This window comes from Galleria mellonella, unplaced genomic scaffold, assembly GCF_026898425.1.
Source record: "Galleria mellonella isolate WM207_F2 unplaced genomic scaffold, CSIRO_AGI_GalMel_v1 utg103, whole genome shotgun sequence".
NCBI lineage: Eukaryota > Metazoa > Arthropoda > Insecta > Lepidoptera > Pyralidae > Galleria > Galleria mellonella.
The window spans coordinates 1,831,458-1,855,125 of NW_026441966.1; the positions used below are offsets into that span (position 1 = coordinate 1,831,458).

The 23,668-nt window shown below is 35.5% G+C and overlaps 3 protein-coding genes across 5 annotated transcripts in view; 1 reads left to right on the plus strand and 2 right to left on the minus strand.

Annotated features, from left to right (window-relative positions):
• Nucleotides 1–8,799, plus strand: part of LOC113513332 (disintegrin and metalloproteinase domain-containing protein 22) — a 747,642-nt gene extending 738,843 nt beyond the window's left edge. Inside the window, exons 20-29 of the mRNA XM_052903078.1 lie at nt 1,795–1,948; nt 2,939–3,077; nt 4,545–4,694; nt 5,150–5,161; nt 5,915–5,986; nt 6,218–6,276; nt 6,477–6,685; nt 7,148–7,512; nt 7,742–8,026; nt 8,666–8,799. Coding sequence (XP_052759038.1) covers nt 1,795–1,948; nt 2,939–3,077; nt 4,545–4,694; nt 5,150–5,161; nt 5,915–5,986; nt 6,218–6,276; nt 6,477–6,685; nt 7,148–7,512; nt 7,742–8,026; nt 8,666–8,696 — 1,476 coding nt within the window. The 3' untranslated portion in view covers nt 8,697–8,799. The remainder of the gene's footprint in view (nt 1–1,794; nt 1,949–2,938; nt 3,078–4,544; nt 4,695–5,149; nt 5,162–5,914; nt 5,987–6,217; nt 6,277–6,476; nt 6,686–7,147; nt 7,513–7,741; nt 8,027–8,665) is intronic.
• Nucleotides 8,800–15,528: 6,729 nt separating this feature from the next.
• On the minus strand, nt 15,529–17,032 carry LOC113513331 (dynein axonemal assembly factor 3 homolog). Its single transcript, XM_026897323.3, has one exon. The coding sequence runs from the start codon at nt 16,965–16,967 to the stop codon at nt 15,585–15,587; it is 1,383 nt and encodes a 460-aa protein (XP_026753124.2). The 5' UTR covers nt 16,968–17,032; the 3' UTR covers nt 15,529–15,584.
• A 1,612-nt stretch (nt 17,033–18,644) lies between these two features.
• LOC113517935 (adhesion G-protein coupled receptor G2-like) overlaps nt 18,645–23,668 on the minus strand; it is a 45,271-nt gene continuing 40,247 nt past the window's right edge. For all 3 annotated transcript variants that reach the window (XM_052893764.1, XM_052893672.1, XM_052893722.1), the window contains one exon: nt 18,645–23,019. In XM_052893764.1, the coding sequence (XP_052749724.1) occupies nt 21,847–23,019 (1,173 nt within the window). In that variant the 3' untranslated portion in view covers nt 18,645–21,846. The remainder of the gene's footprint in view (nt 23,020–23,668) is intronic.

A 23,668-nucleotide genomic window follows, 5' to 3' on the forward strand; every position in this document is an offset into this window, starting at 1 on the left:
TAAAATGACAAACAAGCTGACGGCCCACCTGTAGAAAGTGGTAACCGTCGCCTATAGACATGTGCAGTACCATGGATAAAACAGAGCATACTGTTTCGCCCATGATACCCCCATGCATTGCTATTCCTGGCGACAGGTGTTATTACTCTGTACCCTGTAAATTCACTGCCATATCCCACCCTCCAAACCGAAACGCAGCCATGCAAACGCAACAGCTTCACGGTTGAAACACGAATGGAACAGAGGTGCCCAAGCGAACGACTTTCGTACAATGTCTCCCTCTGACTACGAGAACTCGTTAAACATTTAGATACGAGAACAATTTTACTAATAACATCAAAACGTTACAAATTACAAGACGCCTCCGTCTAAACTTGCGACTGTTAGAACTTTCTCGAGTGGCGTCCGGGCTCGCTTGCACAAATCCTGCATTATCCAAATTCTAATCTACGTCTGCTCGGGGACTATTACTAAACTAATTTGTATTCGTATCTCTGCAGTTATTTCTGGAAGTTTGACAAATGCACCGGCTTTGTTTTGTACAAAATAATGATGAATAAAGCAACCGAACTGTACCAGCTGGTTTTACAATGAATTTCGTCGTTGTAATCCGTTGGTTATTTGATAAGAGTTATTTTGTTTAATTCCGCTAACATTTAGTATGTTTTTTGATTAGTTTTTGTATTTATTGTGTCTGATTTACGCCATTTATCTTTTTTACTGTACTTGTCTACTATTTATGCTAAGTTGTCTATAAAATAAAGAGTAGAAATTTTGAAAGAAATGCATTTAGCGATAAGACCGTCTTTTGTATATATAAACCAAAAAATAATATCTAGCAAAGAATTAAAAAATGAATATTTTAAATGGAATAATCCAACTAGAAGCTGTGGTGATCCCAACATTTCTGTTTAGTAGAGAACAGTGTTTTGTTTAGAATATGCAAAATACAAAACGGACTCAATTAAACTTTGCCTTGGACTCACAATCATACATTACATATATGTAAAGTCAAATATATTTAACGCATAATTGTGGGTTAAATAATGTTTTAAAATTTTTAATAGGTCAACATTTTTTATTTTATTTTTATTAAAGAAAAAGGGATTACGAAAGTCGATTGCTTGGGTACCTCTGTCCCATTCGTGTTTCAACCGTGAAGCAGTTGTGTTTCCATGGCTGTGTTTCGGTTTGAAGGGTGGGATATGGCGTGAATTTATTGGGTACAAAGGAATAACACCTGAGTCCTCAGGAATGGCAACGCATGGGGGGTATCATGGGCGAAACAGTATACTCTGTTATGTCTATGGTACTGCTCATGTCTATAGGCAACGATTACCACTTTCCATCAGGTGCCCACCTGTAAATTCTTAAAATTTTACTAAATTAATTATTAATACATACAAGCTGTTTAATATGACCATTAGTGCCGGGATTATAATAATAACATCTCGTATAGGTTATATAAGATATAATTATTATATAGATATAAAAGTATAAGACATATGGATATAAATTTATATTGTAATCTTGTTAGTGGTACTAAGTAAATAAAAGAAAACAAATATCTTACATGTACACTCAACGTCTATCCTATCTATACTGTCGTGATGAATACTCCTGAAATTCAGCATGAAGATTTCCAAGGGGGACCACGTGGAGATCGACCTGACTGGGTATAATTACTAGCCATGTGACTGATATTCAGAATTACTAACAAACCCTCCTTCCCCCAACCACTTACAGAAGTTACTTCAAAAAGCTAGTTCTACATATAAAAAATATTTATTCCAGGTTTGTTCCAACCTGAACAAGTGCGTTTGCAACCGCGGCTGGACTGGGCCAGATTGTTCGCACCACGACGCACTGCCTCCTTCTCCGACCCCTTACGTACCCGAGAACGCGACAAAAGCAGCCTACAATATGACAAAGAAGGAAACACCGTATGGTGAGTCAACCCCAGTAGCGGATCCGACACCACACTAACATTGCTGTAGTTACAATCGACAATTGCCACTGTATTTTCACCTAACACCAAACGATGTTCAACATCGTTTGCAATTGCAAATTCATTACAAATATTTACAATTTCACCAGAAAATATTATGTACTTTTTAAATCCAAAAAAATAAACTCTATTTCTGCAAATATATCTTTTTTATATCCATATTTGAACTGTAAAATTTCAATAATCTGCAATAATTTTCAGATCAGATATCAAATGCAATTTACATTCAATTTACACAATTTTTTTTAATATAACGCTTTTTATACTTACAATTATATTACAATAACATTTACAATACTTCTACACTTACAATTATATTATATTTTTGTGATTTCAGGTGTCTATTACTCTTTATATTCCCCCTACTTTGTCACGTTGTCTTAAAAAATTGGCCATCGAATCCGAGCACTGCTTTCCAAAATTTTAAAATAATTCTCACAAAATTATCGTTAAAAATTTTACTAACTACCTATATTAAGTTAAAATAGTAACTAATATTAATAGTAAACAATTAAGTTAGTAAGTGGTTATGCGGAATCGCGTTGTCGGTAACCGGATAGGCATTGCTCGGAGCGGGCGTGGCTGCAGGCGCGGGCGGCGCCGGCGCACTAACGCGCGGGACCCCTCTCTTGCAGGTGAGCACGAGGGGAATAAGATGAGCACCATGAACATGGTGATATTGTTGCTCGCGGTCGTGCTGTCCGTGTTCGTGGGGTTCGCCTGGATGGCGTACTGCTTCAGGTAACAGCCGGTAACTCGGTGTTGTTGCACTGTATGTCGTGCCTGCGTGTCGTGTCGTGTCTGTCGTCTGTCCCGCGTGTCCCGCGCCCCGCGCTAGAGCCCGCGAGCCGGCGCCGGCCGCGCCGCCCACGTCACCCGCGTGACTCGCGTCTCGGCCGCCGCCACTCACACTCTTCTCTTTGGGCGCAGAGAACTACCACGGCTCGAACACGGTGTTCCTCGTGGCGGTGCTCATGTCTGTGGTAGGGGGGGTATTCATAGTATTTGCCCTGAGCGCTCTCTGCTACAGGTCAGTCGTAGTACACAAAAACTTCTCCCTGTGCCTAAGGTTAGTGAGCAGAAAACAGACCAAAGGTAGTCTTTAAGAAGAAATTTAAATCGTCACCTTCGTATACTTGTATGTTTATTTTAGAAGTTAGCGTTGGTGTTTCTGTTCGTTTTTACGTCGGCGATTGGTTTTTCTTTTTGTTTTGTTTTTGGAGATACATTTTTGTCGTTTACGTTGTGGTCGTAGAGCTAGAGTTGGCGGGTGGCGCGTCGGCGCCTGTCGGCGCGCCACAACTGCATTTGATCTGTGGTTCTGTGTCCGCGCCGGCGGGCGGGCCGCGGCAGCGGCGCCGGCCGGGGCCCACGCCGCCGTCCGCCCGCCACGCTGCATGCCGACAAGGCTTTCCTCGTTGTACTCGAGTGACACCTCGACTCAAACCCTTAAGATTCTGGGCTCTTGGATGTATGCATTGGCTTATGTGAACTGTGACTCGTTTTCGTTTCCTTTCTTGGTCGGAGGCCGCGTCACCGGGCGCCCGCGACTGCGACCCGGCGGCGCGATCGCGTCTATATCTTCCGATAGCGGCTCCGGTATACCGGTTACGACTAGTGCACGCCACCATCCGACCGTTCTAATCTTTGAACGCAACTTACAGAGACATTTCGCTTCTCACATCGGTATCGTTGCGTCGCTGCACCAGGATGGTTTGTGGCATATTAAATGCGACCACCGTGAGGTATGTACACGGCAATTTTGAATATTTCGCTACGATTGAAGAAGATATAGATCGCTCGACTCTAATGTCACCAATCACTACCACTACCACTAAATTCTTACTAACTTTTGCACGAGAAGCGAATGTGCGATGCACGGATTCTTCTTTCAAGCAGCTGTCTATCTAGTTAGCAACGCCTAATGTTACTTTTAAGGAACGGATCTTTCCAGTAAACATCCGTGATCCTGAAGAGAATAAAAAACATTCATACCTATTGAAATAAATATATAAATATCCCAACTGCAATCATATTACCGTACATACACGAACATTCTCTATCAACATACACGGCATAATCATCAAAATATTTTACTGGAAGGAACCTACACATCACTAAGCTAAGGTCAAATCTCTTGATATATTTCCACATAACATTAATTCCCATGAGGAATGAAACGAAAAGATAACTCTAAATCCAATTCAAAAATTAATATCTAAAATAAATTTATTGAAATATCCAAAAGCGCCAGTCTTTGCAGTAAAAAAAATGAATGTTGGAATAAAAGAAACAAAACAACATCGTTTTCATTATAAATTTTGTTTAAATTGCATTTTGTTTAAATGTCATTGTCGTTAAAGAAAATATCAACTTTTATTCCAACTGAAATTAAAGAAATGTCGGGGACGATGACACCACCAATTCCTGATTTATCATAGGTGTTCTCGACTCCGATCATTGCCCCATTTCGATTCAACCTTGTAAACATAATCGATTGATCTGAGTGTGCGTTCCCACGCCACGCTTGCCCCAGGAAAAAGAGTACGCTGCCAAAGTACGATCCACCGTACGTGAAAAAGCCTATAGCGAAGAGTTTTGCTGCTGGATCGACGACTTCCAATAATTCGCAAGAGGATATTTCTCTGGACGGTGGCAAGATGCATTCCTTCAATAATACTGTCAGGTATATTTCCTACAAAATATCTTTCATATTTATTATCACTTTTAGTTCAAACTTAAACAAACAATGATTGGTCTAGTCTAATAGGACTAATCATTGATATAAGGTTTCAAATATTATAAAAAATAATTGAGGATACGTATTTCACAATTTCTATCTAAAAGTTGATACACATACGGAACAAACAATTTTCAATACCTGCCTGCTAAATAAACGTCTGAAGAAGTCAATAACTATATAGAAAACATCGGTTTTATAACTAAATATAATGCCAAACCTAACTAACCATAGATGATGTATCTGCGTCTTATTTAACCTTCATTATACCACCGCAAAAAATCCTCAAATATTTGGATTTATTTTGTTGAAAACTCTGCTGTGGCTTATATTTTCTATACTTCCAAGTTTACCAAAACTAAAATCTTCTTTCCTCTTTTAATGGATCTGGTGTTGAACAGAAACCTTTTAAGGTACGTCGAAGCTTGACGCGGAGTTAGACTACAGACGCGTCTCACCGCTGTGAATTTTTTTCTCGCTCACACTATATCCGCTTGTTGTCACGGCTTTCCGATATGCTTTGAAAACAATAATAAAGGAGTTGCTATATGAGTACAGATTTTAAATTTACGCGATAGCGATACGACGACGTGTGACTAAATATCATTTCAATTCCGGAAATAATAGCAACACACATAAAAATTTCGCCATCTTGTCGCAATCGCGCCGTAGATGGGGCCTAGTGTTCATTGTGAGAAGCACATCCACGTTCTCAAATTCGTTAACACGCTTTAATAGTTTCGTTGTACCATATTATAGTTTGTACAGAATCATTGGTGCTGTCTTAAATCAATCACTTTAATAATTCTACAAGTTTGGTATATATGGGTTATATAAGACAGAAACCAGTTCTGGAATATTTAAATGTCATCAATTAAAGGATATAATTTTGATCATCTAATTGGTAGTTGCTATTACCTCTATTTTAGCTTCAATTCTATTATTCTCAAATTAGATTTTCTTACTTATATTTTCATATGGACAGAGCCAAACATTCTACGAACTATATTTTTAAATATAACTTTTAACTTAGAGAACACCTGTAGTGGCTACACATCAGAAAACTAATACTACAATGAAGAGTAGGTTTCGAAAGCTTTCTGGTATACATATTGAAAAAATCTACTCACATTCAATGTTTTTAAATTTTGATTTGAATTCTCTAGCCGTGGAGATTCCCGAGTATTCTTCAGGCACGGAAACCATATGTCTGGAGCGGGCAATACCAGTAGATATCCGTAAGTTAAACTCTTTTATGATTAATGTAATAATAAACTTTAAAAATGTATTTTATTCTATCGAGCAACACGGCAAATAAGCTAGTATTCTATCAAATCAAGGATCACAACCATCACTAGTAATTAAAAAGATTCTTTGACATAAATAAGTAAAGAATATGCTTTGTTAATAGTAAAAATATATTTTATGAGCTTCAATAATAACAGTTACTACTTGTTTATAAATTACAGAGATCACAAACAAATGAAACGAGTACATTCTGGCAGTGAAGATGAACCTACTCATTCAGGTATTTTTTTTTTTACTCGTGGCTGTTAGAACAGCCACGTTGTTTTAATACTTACCAACCAGTCCTTGTCACATTTATAGTCCAACTAAAATTTGAAACTAATTAAAACTACTAATCAAGAATTTACCAAAGTTTTGACTTAAATGCTCGTAATACAATACAAATTAATTATAGTAATTTTTAAATTGAAACAATTTCAGGTGAAGAAGATATAGCTTTTATAGATGTAGCACCTAATTCGATGGCAAAATTACCAGAGAAGGGAATATTAAAGAAGCATGGATACGGTGCTGTAGATGGCAAGGATAAATGGGCCGATGATTCACAATCTGAGCAACTGGAGGCAGGCTCCCAGTCAGATGGACAAGAGCCAGCGGGTGCTGTTGCAGATATGGAATATAAGTTTAAGGTATCCTATATTAATAATAATGATCATTTATTTTCTAACTGCTTTAAGTTTACCTGCATCTGTTGATTTAAAGTAGTCACACTATTTCTTTAATAACCGCTCATACACAGTAATTATACTTTTATATGGTTACAACTCGAGAACTGTAATCGACTCAGTAGCAGTCTAATTAGCCAATCTTTCGGGCTACGTAGGATAAGTAGCCCGAAGACAGAACGCAGAAAAAAGACATTTAAATAAAACTTAAAATATAATTAAATATAGGTTATGTTCAATGTAGGTGAATAGTGCATATTATATTATATAGCCACTTATTTAATGTATGGCATCAAGGTAGTAAATGTATAAAGATCTTACTCAAGAAAATACAGCTCACCTTAGAAACCTTCTTAATTCTGAAAATTTGCTCTAAATTACAGATGTGGTAAAATTTTGTTAATATGAATATAAAATATATTTTAGGATCTAAATGGGTACCACGAGAATATAATCGTGGCGCTAAAGACAGCGGCAGCACAAAGAGCAAGCGCCGGTGCCTCGCGAGGTTCTGGTGACCTGCGTGCTTTACAAGAGTACGAGTATAAGCGAGAGCGTGCACCGAGCGCAGAAAAAATCCACGAGGCCGAACTACGCCGGCAGCGTGCTGAAGACGAGGAGGACGAACCCCCTCCTTGCGGCTCCATCCGCATCCGCAACTTAGAGGATCTTATCCGTCAGCTCGAGCACCATTCCAGTCGGCATATGAGCCCTTCCGGCTCTGAAGACATACGCATGTCTGAAACAGAGGCTGATAGACATTATAGAATCGAGCCTGGAGAAGTTCCACCGTGAGTAGTCTTTATTATTTTCAATAGTCCAATAATAACAAACTTTTAAACGGAAGTGTCACAAGAAAGTCAAAGATCTCCATACATTAAACCGAATGAAGTAAGACAAAATAATATAATCGCATAAGTAAGAACATTAATCGTGTTACTAGAAATATATGTCATTGTAACAGATAATTGCGACGTTGCCACACTTTAAGAACGCTCATAAATTATTATCTAATTACAGTCGTTGCCGAGGGCGCATAGCCGGCGAGGAAGAGTCGCGGTTCGGGTACCCGCGGTTTCGAGGCAGCGGACGTCACCACGCACCGTTGTTCGGCGCGGGCGCAAGCGCAGCCACGCCGCCCGCCGCCATGCACGCGCCGCACCCGCCGCACGTGCCGCACGTGCCGCACCCCGCGCACGCCGCCCACGCTGCCCACGCCGCCCATGCGCGGCCCGCGCCTGACGATGACGCGCTCTATGAGACCGCGGACGCGGAACGGCTGCGTGATGCGCCAGATAGCGAGAGGTAAGCTTACACTCTTTATATTCATTTTATTAAATGTTTAAGTGCATTTGCACATCTAAAAAATCTTTCAATGCATTGGTTAAGTCAGTAATAAAATAAAAGCAGAATTAATTTTGTACATTCCTACTTAAATGCTCCATTTTTGCAAACAAATTTAATAAATTGCTATAATTTCGTGGTACGAGTTCAAAGAGAGTACAACTGTTTAATCATTTGAGTCAAATAACAGATGCAGATAATTAACGCATAAAAATAATCCAAATGAATACGATATAGACTGAAAAGGGTGTCTCCTAATATTACTGTAGTTACAACAGATATCTGTTAAACTTATCCACGATGATTGATTCCATGAGCATTATAAAAAACACTCACAGCCTGTACTTCGAACAGAATCAATGTATGAAATTACTTCTGCTCCGGGCGCTCGTTTTAGTATTTATCAAGCGTCAGCAGCGAGCGCTCGCTATTTCCGTTAGCTAAGCACTCGCCAGAGCTCCCAGGCGGGCCTCCAGCCTTCGTAGCGCGCTACCAGCGAAGGCGCCGCCCGCCGGGCCGGAAGCCCGCCTCGGAGGCGACGGCGCGCCTCGACTCTCCGTTCCTCTTCTCTATCATTTTCTAGTGATGAATTTATTCAAGCTCAACAACAGTTAGCCCGGTGGGCGAGTGAAGACGCGGTGCCGGCGGCGGCGCGGCGCGAGTACTTCCCGTCGCCGCCGGGCAGCTCGGGCAGCTCGGCGACGGTGCGCGCGGGCGGCGCGGGCGGCGCGGGCGGCGCGGGCGGCGCGGGCGGCGCGGGCCGCGAGCGCGCGCCGTCGGCGGCGGCGGCGGCGGCGGCGGCGGCCGCGTTCCCCGAGTACACGCACTGACGCGCGCGCCGCCGCGCCACGGCGCCTGCGCCCGCGCAGCCGGCCCGCGGCGCCGCCTCCGCACCCTAGCCTAGTAATCGATGTATCGAGCTCTGTTTGCACTGTTAGGATAATCACATTAACGACTAGTTTAACCGTTAGTAAGGAACACAATAAATCTTCTCACGCGTAGCTAAAATAATTAAAGGTATAGTGAACCGGATGGCGGCCCGTCGGCGGCGGCCGCGCGCCCCCGTCGACGGAGCGCCGCCGCTTGTGAATACATAGTTATTGTTAGCGAATCAGTGACTTGTAAATAATATTGAACTATGAAGTATTAAATGCACAGTATATAAACGATATGACTGAACTTATAGTATTTGAACATTTAGAGTAATCTGTTGAATGTAAGTACCGATTCGGTGGAGTGTATCGCCCGCCGCGCCGCCGAAGAGTACTGTTACGTTGATACGTTTAATAATTAATATATGTTCCCTTAAATCGATACGCTTTATAACTCTTATCTCTGTTCGGTGCCGCGTCCCTCGGCGGTGGCGCGGCGGTTTGTATGTCTAAAGTAAATTTAAGTAAGACATAACGTTTTATGAACGTAGCGTTAAGGTTAAGTTGTACGGTGCCGAGGTCCTGTCTGACGTCGAGCTCGCTTTCGTTTGATCTCCGACGTACGAAGCTCAAGTAGCTTGCACATTAGATAGGCGTTTAACAAATTGAGCTCTAATAATCGAAGCTTTAATGGTACCTGTCTTAGTTTGAGAGGACGTCGATACGGACGTCTGTGGACGAGCTCGACGTCGCCTTTGATCTGTGAATGTTTTGTAATATCGAATACCGATAATTTAATGATCGATTGGTTGATTGATTAGTTGAATCCGAGTACTCGATTCCGAGTGTCATTGCCACATCGTTCAGTTGGTCACTTCACTAGTTCACTAATCACTACTATCAGGAAGTAGGGCGACAACGCAACCGTCCCCGGAGAGAACCAATCGCTTTCATTCTATATCACCTCTCCGAAAATGCGCCCAACTTCGGAACGTAGCATTTCTCCCTATCGCGTTTAGGATATTAATGAAATACGACAACACCAATAACATGAAGCGTTCTCATGCTTTACATGAAACTAACGAACAATTGAATATTTTCCATAGCCCAATTCAGAGATCTCGTATCACCGTGCACAATAACTTCGTATAAATTAGCCACTAACGTACACATATTCTAAAACTTTAATGTGAATAAAAGTTATTTCGATTTTATCAGAATATCTATTATTATTGTATTGACATTAAACGAATTTACGCCGATTAAATGATGTGGAAAGATGTATGTTATGAAATGTAATATGTTATAGTTTTCTCGTTTATTTTATTGACAATTTAGAACGTTATCGTTTCATTCGCGTTTACGCTAGGTTAGGTGGCACGGCCACGGATGTAACATGTAGTTAAAAACGTAACTAACAGTTAATATATTGAATAAATAAAATAAAATTCGATTAGCCTCGTATCGGCTGCTATCACTCTGGTACGATGTTCACTGGCGCTGTGAGGCCCCGCGCCCTGTTTCCAAGTAATTACTCTATAGATATACGTTATACTTAAGTAAGTCTAAATAGATACTATGAACACGTACAGGGTAGATGTGGTTGCAATACTCTGTAGCTGGGGGGCGGCGCTCGCTGTTGGCGGACACATGACGTCCAGTTATACCATCAACTGATATTAACTTATGTCCCGGGATTTGCGATGGAATCATAGACACCGTAGTTCGTGTCAACAGTACATTGTATCCTAATAGATCGTGCAGTCTAACCGATTAAATCCTACAAACGATTGCTTGTAACATTGTACCTATATTTATCAAAATATTCTTGTAAATAAGGTTGCCAGTATGGGCCCCGCATTAATTCCTAAAATATTAAAAGTTATTGTTAAGAATATGTTTTTTATGTAGACAATAAAATAAATATTATATATATATATAAATTATAACTAATTAATGATTAATGTAAAATCAGAAACTACATAGCTGTCGGAAGCGTAAAACTAAAACTACCTACTAATATACAACTATATAATTAGTTCAGCAACCTCGATGATTCTAAATTTTCATGTAGCTCTAAATCACTTTGTATATGCGATAATGGAATCTTTAAAATGTTACTTGAATCCCAGAGGACGACACTGGCAACCTGGTTGCAAGCGGTATATTGCAAGTTGGTTGCAAGCGGTATATTGCAAGTTGGTTGCAAGCGGTATATTGCAAGTTGGTTGCAAGCGGTAGATTGCAAGTTGGAGCGAGTGACCGTCACCCAGCGGGGGTCGCGTGCGCGCGTTACGCCTAGCTCACACTAGGCCAATCAAATATTTCGCATTTGACTAACTTCGATACAGGGACTGTACAAGGAGTGACATAAAGATTAACAAATCTAAATCAAACGATATTATTCATAAAACTGAACAATTTTACACAAGAAATAATAAAAAAAAATCGTTAATTTTCTCATAATAACCCATACAATATTTTTTTTATATATAATATTTCGTTACGTATGTATTGGTACATCAACCTCTTAACAGAAATAGTATTCAGATCAATTGAGGATTAAGTAAACCTAATTCATCGTTTACCCTTGTTACGTCGACTTACCAGCTGATTTTTTCACGCATCTCTCGAACACCGGAAGGTTGTTGGTTTCAAGGAATATATACAAAAGAAGTTAGTGTTCACAAACCCATATAGTAAATTCAGTTTCTAGACGGTATATCAAAATAAAATATGTCTTTAATTATAAAGGCAGTTATCTCATGCGAAACATTGTCGTAAATGAGCAATTATTTGATACCAAGAGATTCAGTGTTGATTGAAGTATATCGTAAACTATCCCAATTAGTTGACATACTCCATTGTTTATTACAATTGTGTCTATTTTCTTAGCAATTTAAATTGTTCAGTTTTCTGTATACCTAATGTTTTTATGCTTCAGCTTGTTTCCTTTCTGTCATACCTTGGATATCATGTCAGTAAATGTTAAATGCTAAATTTAAAACTTGACCTAGTGGGAACCAGACTGTAAACACCAGGCTGATCGGTGCTATCGATTATTCAAGAAGTATCTTCCAATTAGAATGACAATGACATAGTCTGTGATGTTTATCAACTATCTATCTTCGAGTTAAAAAGGTCGACAGAGAAAGCCAAGTGCAAAAAGCCTCTGTTTTTTTTATCCATCTTCTAATCTTATGTTCACGTCTTTAGGTGCTCTTAATTTCTTTATTACGATTAATAAGGCATTATTTTTAAATCTAGTATCATGCTAAAACTTTATATTAATACGTAGAAGTAAGAGATCTCCGTTTTGCAATTATTGACTGTATGATTATGCGGTCAATCACTTTATTTCTGCATATTTAATACATAATTGATGATAACTTTCAGACAGAATTCGTTTTTTTATATTTTTATTTTATCAATTTTCGCGTTGTTTCGATGACATCAACTTTACATACCGTTATTAAAATATCAAATTATTAAAAGACTTAATACTTAAGAAGCAGGTATATATATAATTTTTAAGATGTTACTTCATAAATTAACATAAATAAACACTGCCAACATAAAATCAGTGTTAGCTAAATTACGAATAGATTTTAGAATAATGCCATAAGTAAACAGTAATGCCAAATATAAAAAAGAAATGCTGTTTATAAATAAAATAATAAATAACCTACAAAACTTGGTGGAAGATCGTGATCACCATTCTTTTTGGAAGTTTTCTTAACATATGCACACAAATAAATCTGCAGTAAATTGTATCTTATTGGAAATATTTTAAAATTAATAGCTCTATGTTTAGGATTTTTTTTTATCACGTCTTTAGAAGCGGATCAGTGTTGTATAAAAATGTAATACCGTGCCAAACTGGTTAAATTATTTGGCTATTTCAATATTTTATTAGCAATATTGTCAAAATTGTCACGTCTAATAGATGCAGGAATTATGAATTATCGGTTTTAAATTTTCGATCTTTGAACGACTGTATATTCAGACATTATTATTATAACCTCAAAATTAATGTTGATTTAATATATTAAAATATGTTTTATACTATTTATTTTGACAAACAAACTGATAGCTCTACTAATAAAAAATTTATCACTATCCATTTAGTAAAAAAAAACCTTGAAAGAATCTACAACATAGTTAGTCATATTTAGATTAAGTAAACATTGAAACAGACTTGATTTTTTTTTAAATAATTTCTTTCTTGCGCTACACGTGTACCTACAAATATGTAAGTAACAAATTAATGTACTTGTATCGATAATCATAACAAAAATATATTCGCTGTCTCTTCTCACTTTTAAGCCTTCTAAACTAAAACAAAACAAAGAAAAATACTCATACAGACACCCACAAACGACTTGAAGTTTTTTATAACACAATACATTTTATTTTTATGGTTATATTCAAGTTATTTGTCACGACCACACGTTAAAATGATAAATGAAAAGTTGGATTGGGATCAAAGATACGAAAAGATTGTAATGTATCTTCTATAGAGATAAAAAAATGAATAAAGTGAGAGTTTCAAAGTCTATCTGTTTTAAATTTGGAAAATGGAATGTTGATCCGAGTACATATTTAGATATTGAGAAAATAGTTTGAAAAATGAATTCGAATCCTGTCGGTTCAAACTGTTAGACGGTAAAGTTTTTCAATCTTATTTTGGACTTAATGAATTACACCATTGAATGATGTCTGTAAAAGTAACTTGTAACGATAATGCAACTGAATTGGTCGATTTATTTGTGTGCGCGATAGCACAGATCCGTTTGTATGCATAGGCCTAACACGTCAATTGCGAACGGCGCCGTACTCCGCCATTGCTCACGGTGGTGCCTAAAAGTCTTCGCGCAAATGTTTGTAAGCACTAAATTAAAGAAAAGGCAATCTTCCTAAAATAGAATGTAAGGTATAATATCGCAGATCTGGGCGGTTAAAAAGTCCACGTTGCATAAATCATAAACAGGAATCACTTTATATAATTTCCCGATATAAAAACACTAGTCCGTTAATATTACGCCTGCAGTGCGAGGGGCCTATTAAACTTTGTAGGATATATAAAGCAAATCTTGTTTTGATTTATGTAAAATGAACTTTTTAACCCCCCTGTTTATGTATGATCTCCGAGGCGCAGTAGTAAATATGGTCCCTGATTCGATACTTAGACGGGCCAATTTAGAAATCAAACTATTTCGAATTGGCTCGGAACTTGGTATCCTAGATTCTGCCCTCAAAAACAGGGTATAGTGTTCTAACTTGAGAATCAGGAAATTGGTGTGATTTTGTGACATTAGATATCATCAGGTATCAGATAATATTGAATACTGACGAAGAATTTTTTAAGACTTTTTATCTGAACCGTGAGAAGTGAAATCTTTACGTGTAAGTATTGCAAAGATTGAACAGAATATAAGGGAAAGTAATTAAGTATCCAGTAGTTAGGTAGAAACTATTTATTGCACGGAACGTTATTGAAACATCAATTTTAACATCCCGAGGAAAATGTGTTGCTCAAAAAGAATATTTCCTCGAAAAAAAAAATCTTACGACCATTTGCGCCAAGCAACCAACACCACCGAACTACTTATATAGAAATGTTAAACTTAAGTGATATTATGTAATATAAAAATACGAATTTTAAACGAAGAACACGTTGACACGTAATTTTCAGTTTGATTTTGTCCTTGTAAATATATTTGCTATATGATTTACTAAATGAATGTAACATATTATTAATGAAAAAATAGATGAACACAAATTTTATGGCTTGTTTTATTATATCCTTCACCTTTAATCATCATCATCATCATCATCATCATTTCAGTCGCTAACTTTTAAGAGCGACTTTGTTCACGTGACTGGGATGCGTTTATTAAACGAGCATATCAAGTTTTGTGATGCTCGATGATCAGTTAAGACACCAAGAGGTAATAAACAAAATAAACTCGCCTTCACACTTTTAATACTTTACATTGCTGTGCCTGTGTGCATCAGTATATAAAGTTTACTAATCCTAATTTATCATATATATGCCGTGTGATCCCGGCATAGAACAGGCTACCCCTTCCTTTCCCATAAGTGTCGTAATAGGCGACTAAGGGAAGGCGAGGGATGGGCAGCAGAATCTCTTAAAACATGTCTAAAAGCCTAACTGCGAGTGCCAAGCATGGCAACTATTGACAAAACTCTATATGAGGAAGGCTTATGTTCAGCAGTAGACAGTTATCGGCTGAAATAATAATAAATCCTAATAATATAATACAGAATGAGGATGTAAAAAATCTGTATACAAAATTTCATTCAAATCCGTTCAGCCATTTAAGTATAAAAGTAGACTAATCTTAGTTCTTGAGTCCTTAATCTTCAGGAATATATTGGAGATATTATGATCTCAAATCAGCAAATTTTGTGTTATTTTTGCACATACTTTAAATCCAGTAATAAAATTTATAATTAAATTACTTAGCATTTGATAAAGAATAGATAAATTCCCTTGCAACACTTAATGTCGTAGTAAGCGACTTCCAATGCTGCAACCAATGATCTATCTTTAAATAACTCTAAAGAATTGAAACACTAATGATAGTAATATGTGAGTAGTATATATTGATTAAAACAGTAAATTAATTCGATATATCAGTACTATCGCTCGTCCTTCTAATTAGAAATTTGGCAAAATCATCTTTTTGTGGGTCGAATGAACTTATCTTCTCACACTGTGCCGCAAGAGCAGCTTGCTGGATTTGTTCTCCGAATGCTTTAACATCCTCTCTTTTCAATTCGACCATGTATTTACGAGTCTCCATTATAACAACAGCATCGTCTCTAGCCATCGACCAAACGCTCGGTTTAATTTTTGGCAGAATATTGTGACCCACAAAAACACCATGAAATAAACCCTGGAACTGAGGTTTATGTGGATAATGATCCAGCGCTGACAGAGAAAGGAAATGAATCTTCCCGTAATCGACATTTATGTATGTATCACGATCTTCACGAAGTAGTAAAGGTGCCTCTGGCCTATTCTCGGAAAGTTTAGCATCTAATTCACTCATCACAACCATTCCTAAATTTTGTTCCATATCTATATTCATTAATTGTGCATCAAATTTTTGTCTATGTTCCACTTCATAAAGCATCCTCATTACGTTACGTTCAGATATGTCTGTCGCTCTTTTATAATTAACTCCGTGGGAAGACTTCAGCATATCTTTGTCTTCACAATCTAGTCCATAACCAATATACGGAGATGTTACCATATCTCCTAAATAACCTCTGTGGAGATAACGATCACCGCACTTATAAACACCAGCAGCCAGAGTCACATTTGGTCGACAAACTTCCGTCTCTAGCCACGTAAAAGGAACACCATGCTCTCTAAAATGTTTATATTCTTGTACACATATTTGACTGGCTATTTCTTTTATACGCATATGATAATCCCAGTCATAAACGCCAGCTCTATTATCATATCTGACTCCAAGACTATACCTAATACGATGTTCCCAAAGCTCGCATGCATTAAATTGATTGGTATTACCAGTAGTCCAAAAATTTAAAAGATTTTCCATATAGTCTTTTTCTCGATATTTCATTTGTTCCACAGAGACGTAAGGTAGAAGACCATTCATATATTCTGGATTAGTAATCATTGCAACTAGTTGACGGGCTTTTGCGATTACGTATCTAGATGTCGGCGGTCTTAGTAGGATGTTACCATAAACCTCGAGGAAACGTCTGGTTTTTTCCAAAAGTCCACATCGTGTTGTTCTCTCTAATCCCAAAGAAATGAGTAGTAGCTGCCTGGCAATGAGTTCTGGGCATCCGTCGATAACAAAAAGATTCATATAACGTCTTGTGTGTCGGTAGGCTTGCGCCAATGTCTTCATAAGATGTCTTCCATCACAACCTCCGATGACCAAGAAATTCAATTCATATGCATTTTCGTCACCGTGTTTAAGGTACTCCTGTTGCAAATCAAGAGCTGGACTTATACCCCAAAACATTTTACTTTAGCCGTGTTTTCACCGCAAATGACAATGAAGAAATGCTATATCAATGTCATGGTAACGTAAACACGTAGGTATGGTGCTTTGCAGTTTTATTTAGCTAAAGGGGGTTGCTATGGTAACGTATTTATACGTTATCTACGATAGTTACCCGTGATAACCTTTATGTAAGTTGCACCTTCGATTAATTAATTTTATCCATCTAAATCAATATTCTAAATATCCGATGAAGTGGCAATAAAAGGCCTTCATTGTATATATAATATCACATTATTCTACTAAAAGTACTATTATTAAGAGGTTTAAATCCCATTAAGTATAATAAATTTGTCGGGTGCTCTCGGCATAGAATAGGCTACCCCTTCCTATCACGTGGGTGTCGTAAGAGCCGACTATGAGAATGCGAGGGATGGGTAGCGGCATCCCTCTTGAAACATCTGTAAAGCCTGACTGCGGTTGCCAATCATCTTGCCAAGCGTGGCAACTACTAGCAAAACCCCCCAAGGGGGAAGCTTATGTTCAGCAGTGGACAGTGTTCAGTGTTTAATAATAGACGGATATTAGCTGGTTAGATTACATAAATAGAACCTCCAGTCTTAAAAACGGGTAACCTTTTTATCAGCTACTTGTCAAGTAAGCCGAATCGTTTTTTTTTTTTTAATAGTATTACTACGCACACAGTCACAATTAATAAGTGACCGCCACTTTTATTTTATTTGTTATTTGACCGATTGCTTTCAAAATTGATATCTGAAGATCGGCATACACTTCAAATATGGATCCGGTGGAATTAATCAAATTGGCAGCCATTTTTATTTAAAGTGATATACCTATTTATTTGGATAAAATAAGAAAAGAAAATAAGAAATACAAGTAGTGTTAGTAGGCAAGTGCATTAGAAAATGGGATCAAAAACTGAATTTTCAGGTTCTATACAAGTATATCTGAAAACTTATTTTTTATTTAGCAAATTTAAAGCTTTATTATATTACATCTATTTGTGTTTCACTAAGATGATCCTCTAAATCCTTAGCTAACTACTATTAATGCTACTTTAAATAAATTTTAAGGAATAATAGATTACATTAAAAATTAAATCGGTAAAAACAGTTCACATTTTATTTATTTTTTAATAATCTTCTTTAATGATTATAAGTACAATTATTCTGAACTATTTACATACAGTTCTTTATTGTAAAATGAAAACTAAATACTGGACAATTAAATTAAATATATAAATATAAAAATTATACAAAGGGATGCAGTTTATCTAATATTCAAAAACGTAGAAACTCTGTACCCTGTAAACTGTGAGTTTACAGGGTACAGAGGAATAATACCTGAGTCCTCAGGAATGGCAACACATTGGGGGGGGGGGGGGGGTATCATGGGCGAAACAATATACTCTGTTATATCCATGGTACTGCTTATGTCTATAGGCGACATTACCACTTTCCATCAGGTGAGCCGTGAGCTTGTTTGCCATTCTAAATTGTATAAAAAAAATATTTAATCTTGAGAATATTTAGAAACAAGTATAAAGTATAACTACTTTTTTTGGGATAAATAATATAAAATACTATGTAAAATTGTTTTATAGAAGTAATAAATGTATAAAATAATTATTGCGGCAAATTTCATATTTTATTAATAATAACTCAAATAAAACGATAATTATAAACGCAAATATCATTTATTTTAACAAATTTAAAAATAAATGCCTCTTTACAACACAATAGGCTTGATTTTGACTAATAGTCATTCTCTTATTTAAGGAGATGTTTTAGACCGACCTTTAGAGAATGCCATTTCAGAATCAGTCCCAATATAATAATGTGCATTACTTTAGTTATTTACATTAACATTTTGTTCAGTTAATAAATAAATATATTTTTTTAAAAATTAATTGTTATAAATAAATTTATATTTACATTCTTAAAATCAAGTTTGTTATAATACTGACAGTGATGGTTACATTAAATGATAACATTTAGATATTTGAGAACTAACAACAATTACGATAAGTTCAGATGATGTAACTAAATAATATAATAAAATATAATATAAATACAGTTTTATATATAACATTTTTTGAATTATAATGATAAATGGTTAATTCTATTTTGTGATAATTCATTATTTATATCACAGAAGTCAAGTTTAATGACTTGAAATAGTTATTGGTTCAAAATACAAAAACTTTATTCCTATCAAATGAAAGATTCGATTCAATAGACAACAATAACAAGTAATATCAAGTTGCTTATTTATATAGTTAGATATTGGTCTTGGGTAAACCAATTTAGAAAAATATAGAGATTTGATTTTGTATTATCAATATAGTGATACTGCAGTTTTTGATCGTTTACATACTCATTGGTCAATTCCTTAAGAATTACTTCCGGCTCGAAGGACCACTAATTTATGTTTACAAAATGTGCTGATTCTTGTTATTATATATATTATTATTAATTATATTAATTGTAAGTGAAAATGCCGTCTGTTGACTTGATATTTTTGTATGTATTTTTTATTTTAATTGTTTATCAATTTTCTTTTTTATAAAAAAAACTACAATGTCATTGTATGTAAAAAGGTTAATTTTGAACACTCACAATATCCAAATGGTTTATGTGGTCCTGGCATAGAATAGAATAGGCAGCATCGTCTTAAAACTTAAAACATTATCTAAAAGCCTAACTGCGGTTGTCAACCTGACTGCCAAGCGTGGCAACGATTGGCGAAACTCCCCTTACGAGGATGGCTTTTGTTCAGCAATGGGCATTTAATGGCTGAAATAATGATGATGGCTAATTGGAGAAAACAAAATTCTTAAAATCAATCAAACTTTTTACAAACTATCTCAGTTTACAATCAGCCAAATCAAATTTATATGCCCATAGTAAATATAATAAATAAATATTGAGGTTTAATTACAGATACAATTATTACTTGGAGTCGGCATAATATTTATTTTTTATACAATTTAGAATGACAAAGAAGCTGACGGTCCACCTGATGGAAAGTGGTAACCGTGGCCTATAGACATAAGCAGTACCATAGACATGACAGAGTATACTGTTTCGCCCATGATACCCCCCATGCGTTGCTATTCCTGAGGACTCAGGTGTTATTCCTCCGTACCCAGTAAATTCACGCCATATCCCACCCTTCAAACCGAAACACGGCCATGCAAACACAACTGCTTCACGGTTGAAACACGAATGGGACAGAATTAAAAATTATATTACAAAAAGATTTAGCTTTTAGTTTTACAACCGGCCGCCTGCCCGACGTCAACCCTTTTTGGGAAAAATATAAATATAAGACATAATTTAAAACACGACTATACAAGTTGAAAAACATAAAAAATATTGTAGAAAAATATTGCGGGATTATTTTTTTAAAACCTTAACATCATACGATTACAACACACATTATTCGATTTATTCATATTTTCTTGTTTTTTTTTGTTTCTAATTAATTATTGATAGTGTTAATGAAGTGTTAATATCGTTCGTTAATTCAAATTCAGTTCATGCCTTTACATCCCGCAATCGATTTTTTACAACAATCATATAATCATTGTTGTATTTGTAAAAAAAAATTAAAATTAAAATAATTGTAAAAATAATTCACTGGAAACGTGCATGGATTGATAATAATAATAATAATAATTTGCATAATTTTAATTAACTACTGATTTGAGAATATTTTAATAACTATTTTATTTCTGGCAACCTTTTTTGTGAGTCTATTTTTATAATTTTTCTTAGCATTTCTACATTCTAAAAAGTATACTCTCAATTCGGTTTCATTTAAATTTAATCTTGTTCAAAGTAGCTATTTTCAAAAGAAAATTATAAGTCTTTATATCACATTATATATAATAATTTATAATTTTTATAACAATAATGTTTAGTAATGTATTAATTTTTTTATTTAATTGTATTTTACTTTGTAAAATAATATAAATATATCTAATATGACAAAATTAATTTACTTCATATAGGTATATAAGGGTTTTTAAATGAATTTAATACCAACATTAAAGTAAACAGTCACATAAATACAAAGAAATAAAAAAAATCCAATAAATATTTCCAATGTTACTATAAATATAATATTCGAAGATAAATATTATTTTAATTATAAAATAACTAACTGTACACCAAAGATAAGGGTATATGAGCTACTACTTATAATAAATACTCGTATTCGAGGCACTAAATCAGTCTACACAAAATTACATATCTATTTATTAATTTAACTAAAATAATACAATAAAACCAAAAACTAACATTTATGCATTCATAAACACTCACCACGTTTAAACTTATAATAAATCTATTTAACATACGACACAATTAATATTTTACATCTTTGGAACAATGAAAGTAGTTTATGTATTAAAAACTTTACATTCCTTATCTTAAAATTTAAATTTTAAAAGAAACAACGCAATAATATACATGAACACAACAAGAAAATAAATAGCTACAACTTAATTCTATATTATAATGTATTTGATGCTAAACATGCGACTAGACAGATCAGTAATTCGGTTATTATTTCTGATTTAAACTATTATTGATTAAAAAGTAATTAGATTAATAGTAAATTCAATATTCTACATTAATTAAAGCAAAGAAAAATAAAGGCAAGAAAGAAGATATCTAAATTTGCTTATGCTGAACATAATGCATGTTTATCGATATGTGAAAACAGTTGATCCATGCGTCACATTTGGAACTTTCATATAGTATAGAAAACTATAACAAAATAATAGTGATACGAAAAATTACTTCAACATTTTTAAAACAATAATAAATTTTATGAATCATTTAAGTGGTAAATATAATACTACTGTGGTATATCATGAAAATTTAGAATCATCATCAGAAGCTAATGACCTAGGTTTGAGGTTGTTAGCCTCCATAGAGGAGACACTTCTGTCCCTACCTCTTGATACACCAGCCACACTTCTGTTAGTGTACGTGGAAGAAGTGACAGGAATCTTGCGAGTCTGCTTAATCTTCAATTTATTCAACCAGAGATCTCTAGTTTTCTTATTACCAACAATAATAAAAATAAATAACACGAAACCTTGCAAAGTAGCAGTGCAAGTAAAAAAGTAAGCAGCTACGATATTGTATGCAAAGAGGCCAAATATCCAGGGTAAACCGAATAAAAACACAAGCAAACAACTAACACACGCACATCTCAGTGCGTCATTTGAATCGCCGTGCCTCTGAATCCTTCTAGAAGCAAACACAGAACGGACTATTAGGATAAATAGTGTCCAGTTTGCTAATAGCATAAGCGCAACGGGCGCATAGACAGCCAACCATAGGCTAAGACCTGAAGGATAACAAAAACTTCCACTGGGAGACTTCTCTTCAAATTGTACCGCATAAGAAAACGGCTCCACTGAAAGAAGAACGCCCACTACCACAAATGGAGCTCCCCATGAAAAAGCAGAAGCTCTCAGAAGCTTATGAGATATCTCTCTAGTAAATACTAACACCAGTCTTCTGTACGATATAACAGCTGCTACTAACATCCAACAGAAGGACGCTAAGACTGAATAATGCAACATTACTCCAACTAGCATACACGGAATATCATACCCGTCAAATTTGACAAAAACAATAATCATAAAACAAATAGATATAAGAAATATTGCAATACATAGTTGGAGCCAAATTCTATTGCTGAATTCTCTTCGCCAAGGCCGAAACATTACCGCTGTAAGCATAATTAAAATTATACCAAATAGAGAAAGAGAACATCCTATTATAGACAATATTTCTAACGTATCCTCGTGGCGTTGTGAAAAAATTGTCCGAGGAATAAGAATTTCAGCAAAGTGTGTCAGATGGTCGCATCGGCAAGTATCCAATATTCCAGGCTCGGTTGATTTGATGAATGTGCAGCCGTTCGTAGACCAGTATCCTGTGCCGTTTTCTGTGAACTCCCAGTAGGCGCATGTGCGACTAGCATTGCGGTCTGGTTCTTCTACCAAAGGGCTCAGGTGAATATCTATCACCTAGGGAATTGTACGTTATATTATCTTTTCTTATTAAAGAATAAACAACTATTATAAGTAATTTCATCTGATATCAAAAGTTTATTCATTACCTTGCTTATGCGCATACATATTATTGCAACGCTATTATTTCATTTAGATTTATATTTGTACTATTGCAAAATAGATTTATATTTAATACTATAACCTTTATTATAAATAAAAAAAAAATCTTTATAATTGTACTGTTGTAATTATTTCGATTGGAGATTACAATCAGGAATTTAATATTATTTATATATGCGAAATTATTTTTAAATTTATCATTAACTTTATCAAGATAATAAGGTACGCTGATTAAAGTATCATCTGCATCTGTGTTTACTTTATTATTCTTATTTAGATCAAATAATAATAATATGTATAGCAAAATAGTACTATATTACATAGCTTTATTTAATTCTTTATCAACATAAGATTTTTTATTTTATGTCTATTGTCTCAGTATAAATATTCAGTCATAGAATAATTTGGTAAAGTTGAACTCATATAATTGTTAGGTATATAAAATCCGATCTCAACTCTAACAGTAACATTATTTTTTCCAAAACTACTGACAGGTATAAAAACATTTTCTTTATGTATGTATCAGATAGTCATAAATTGTATT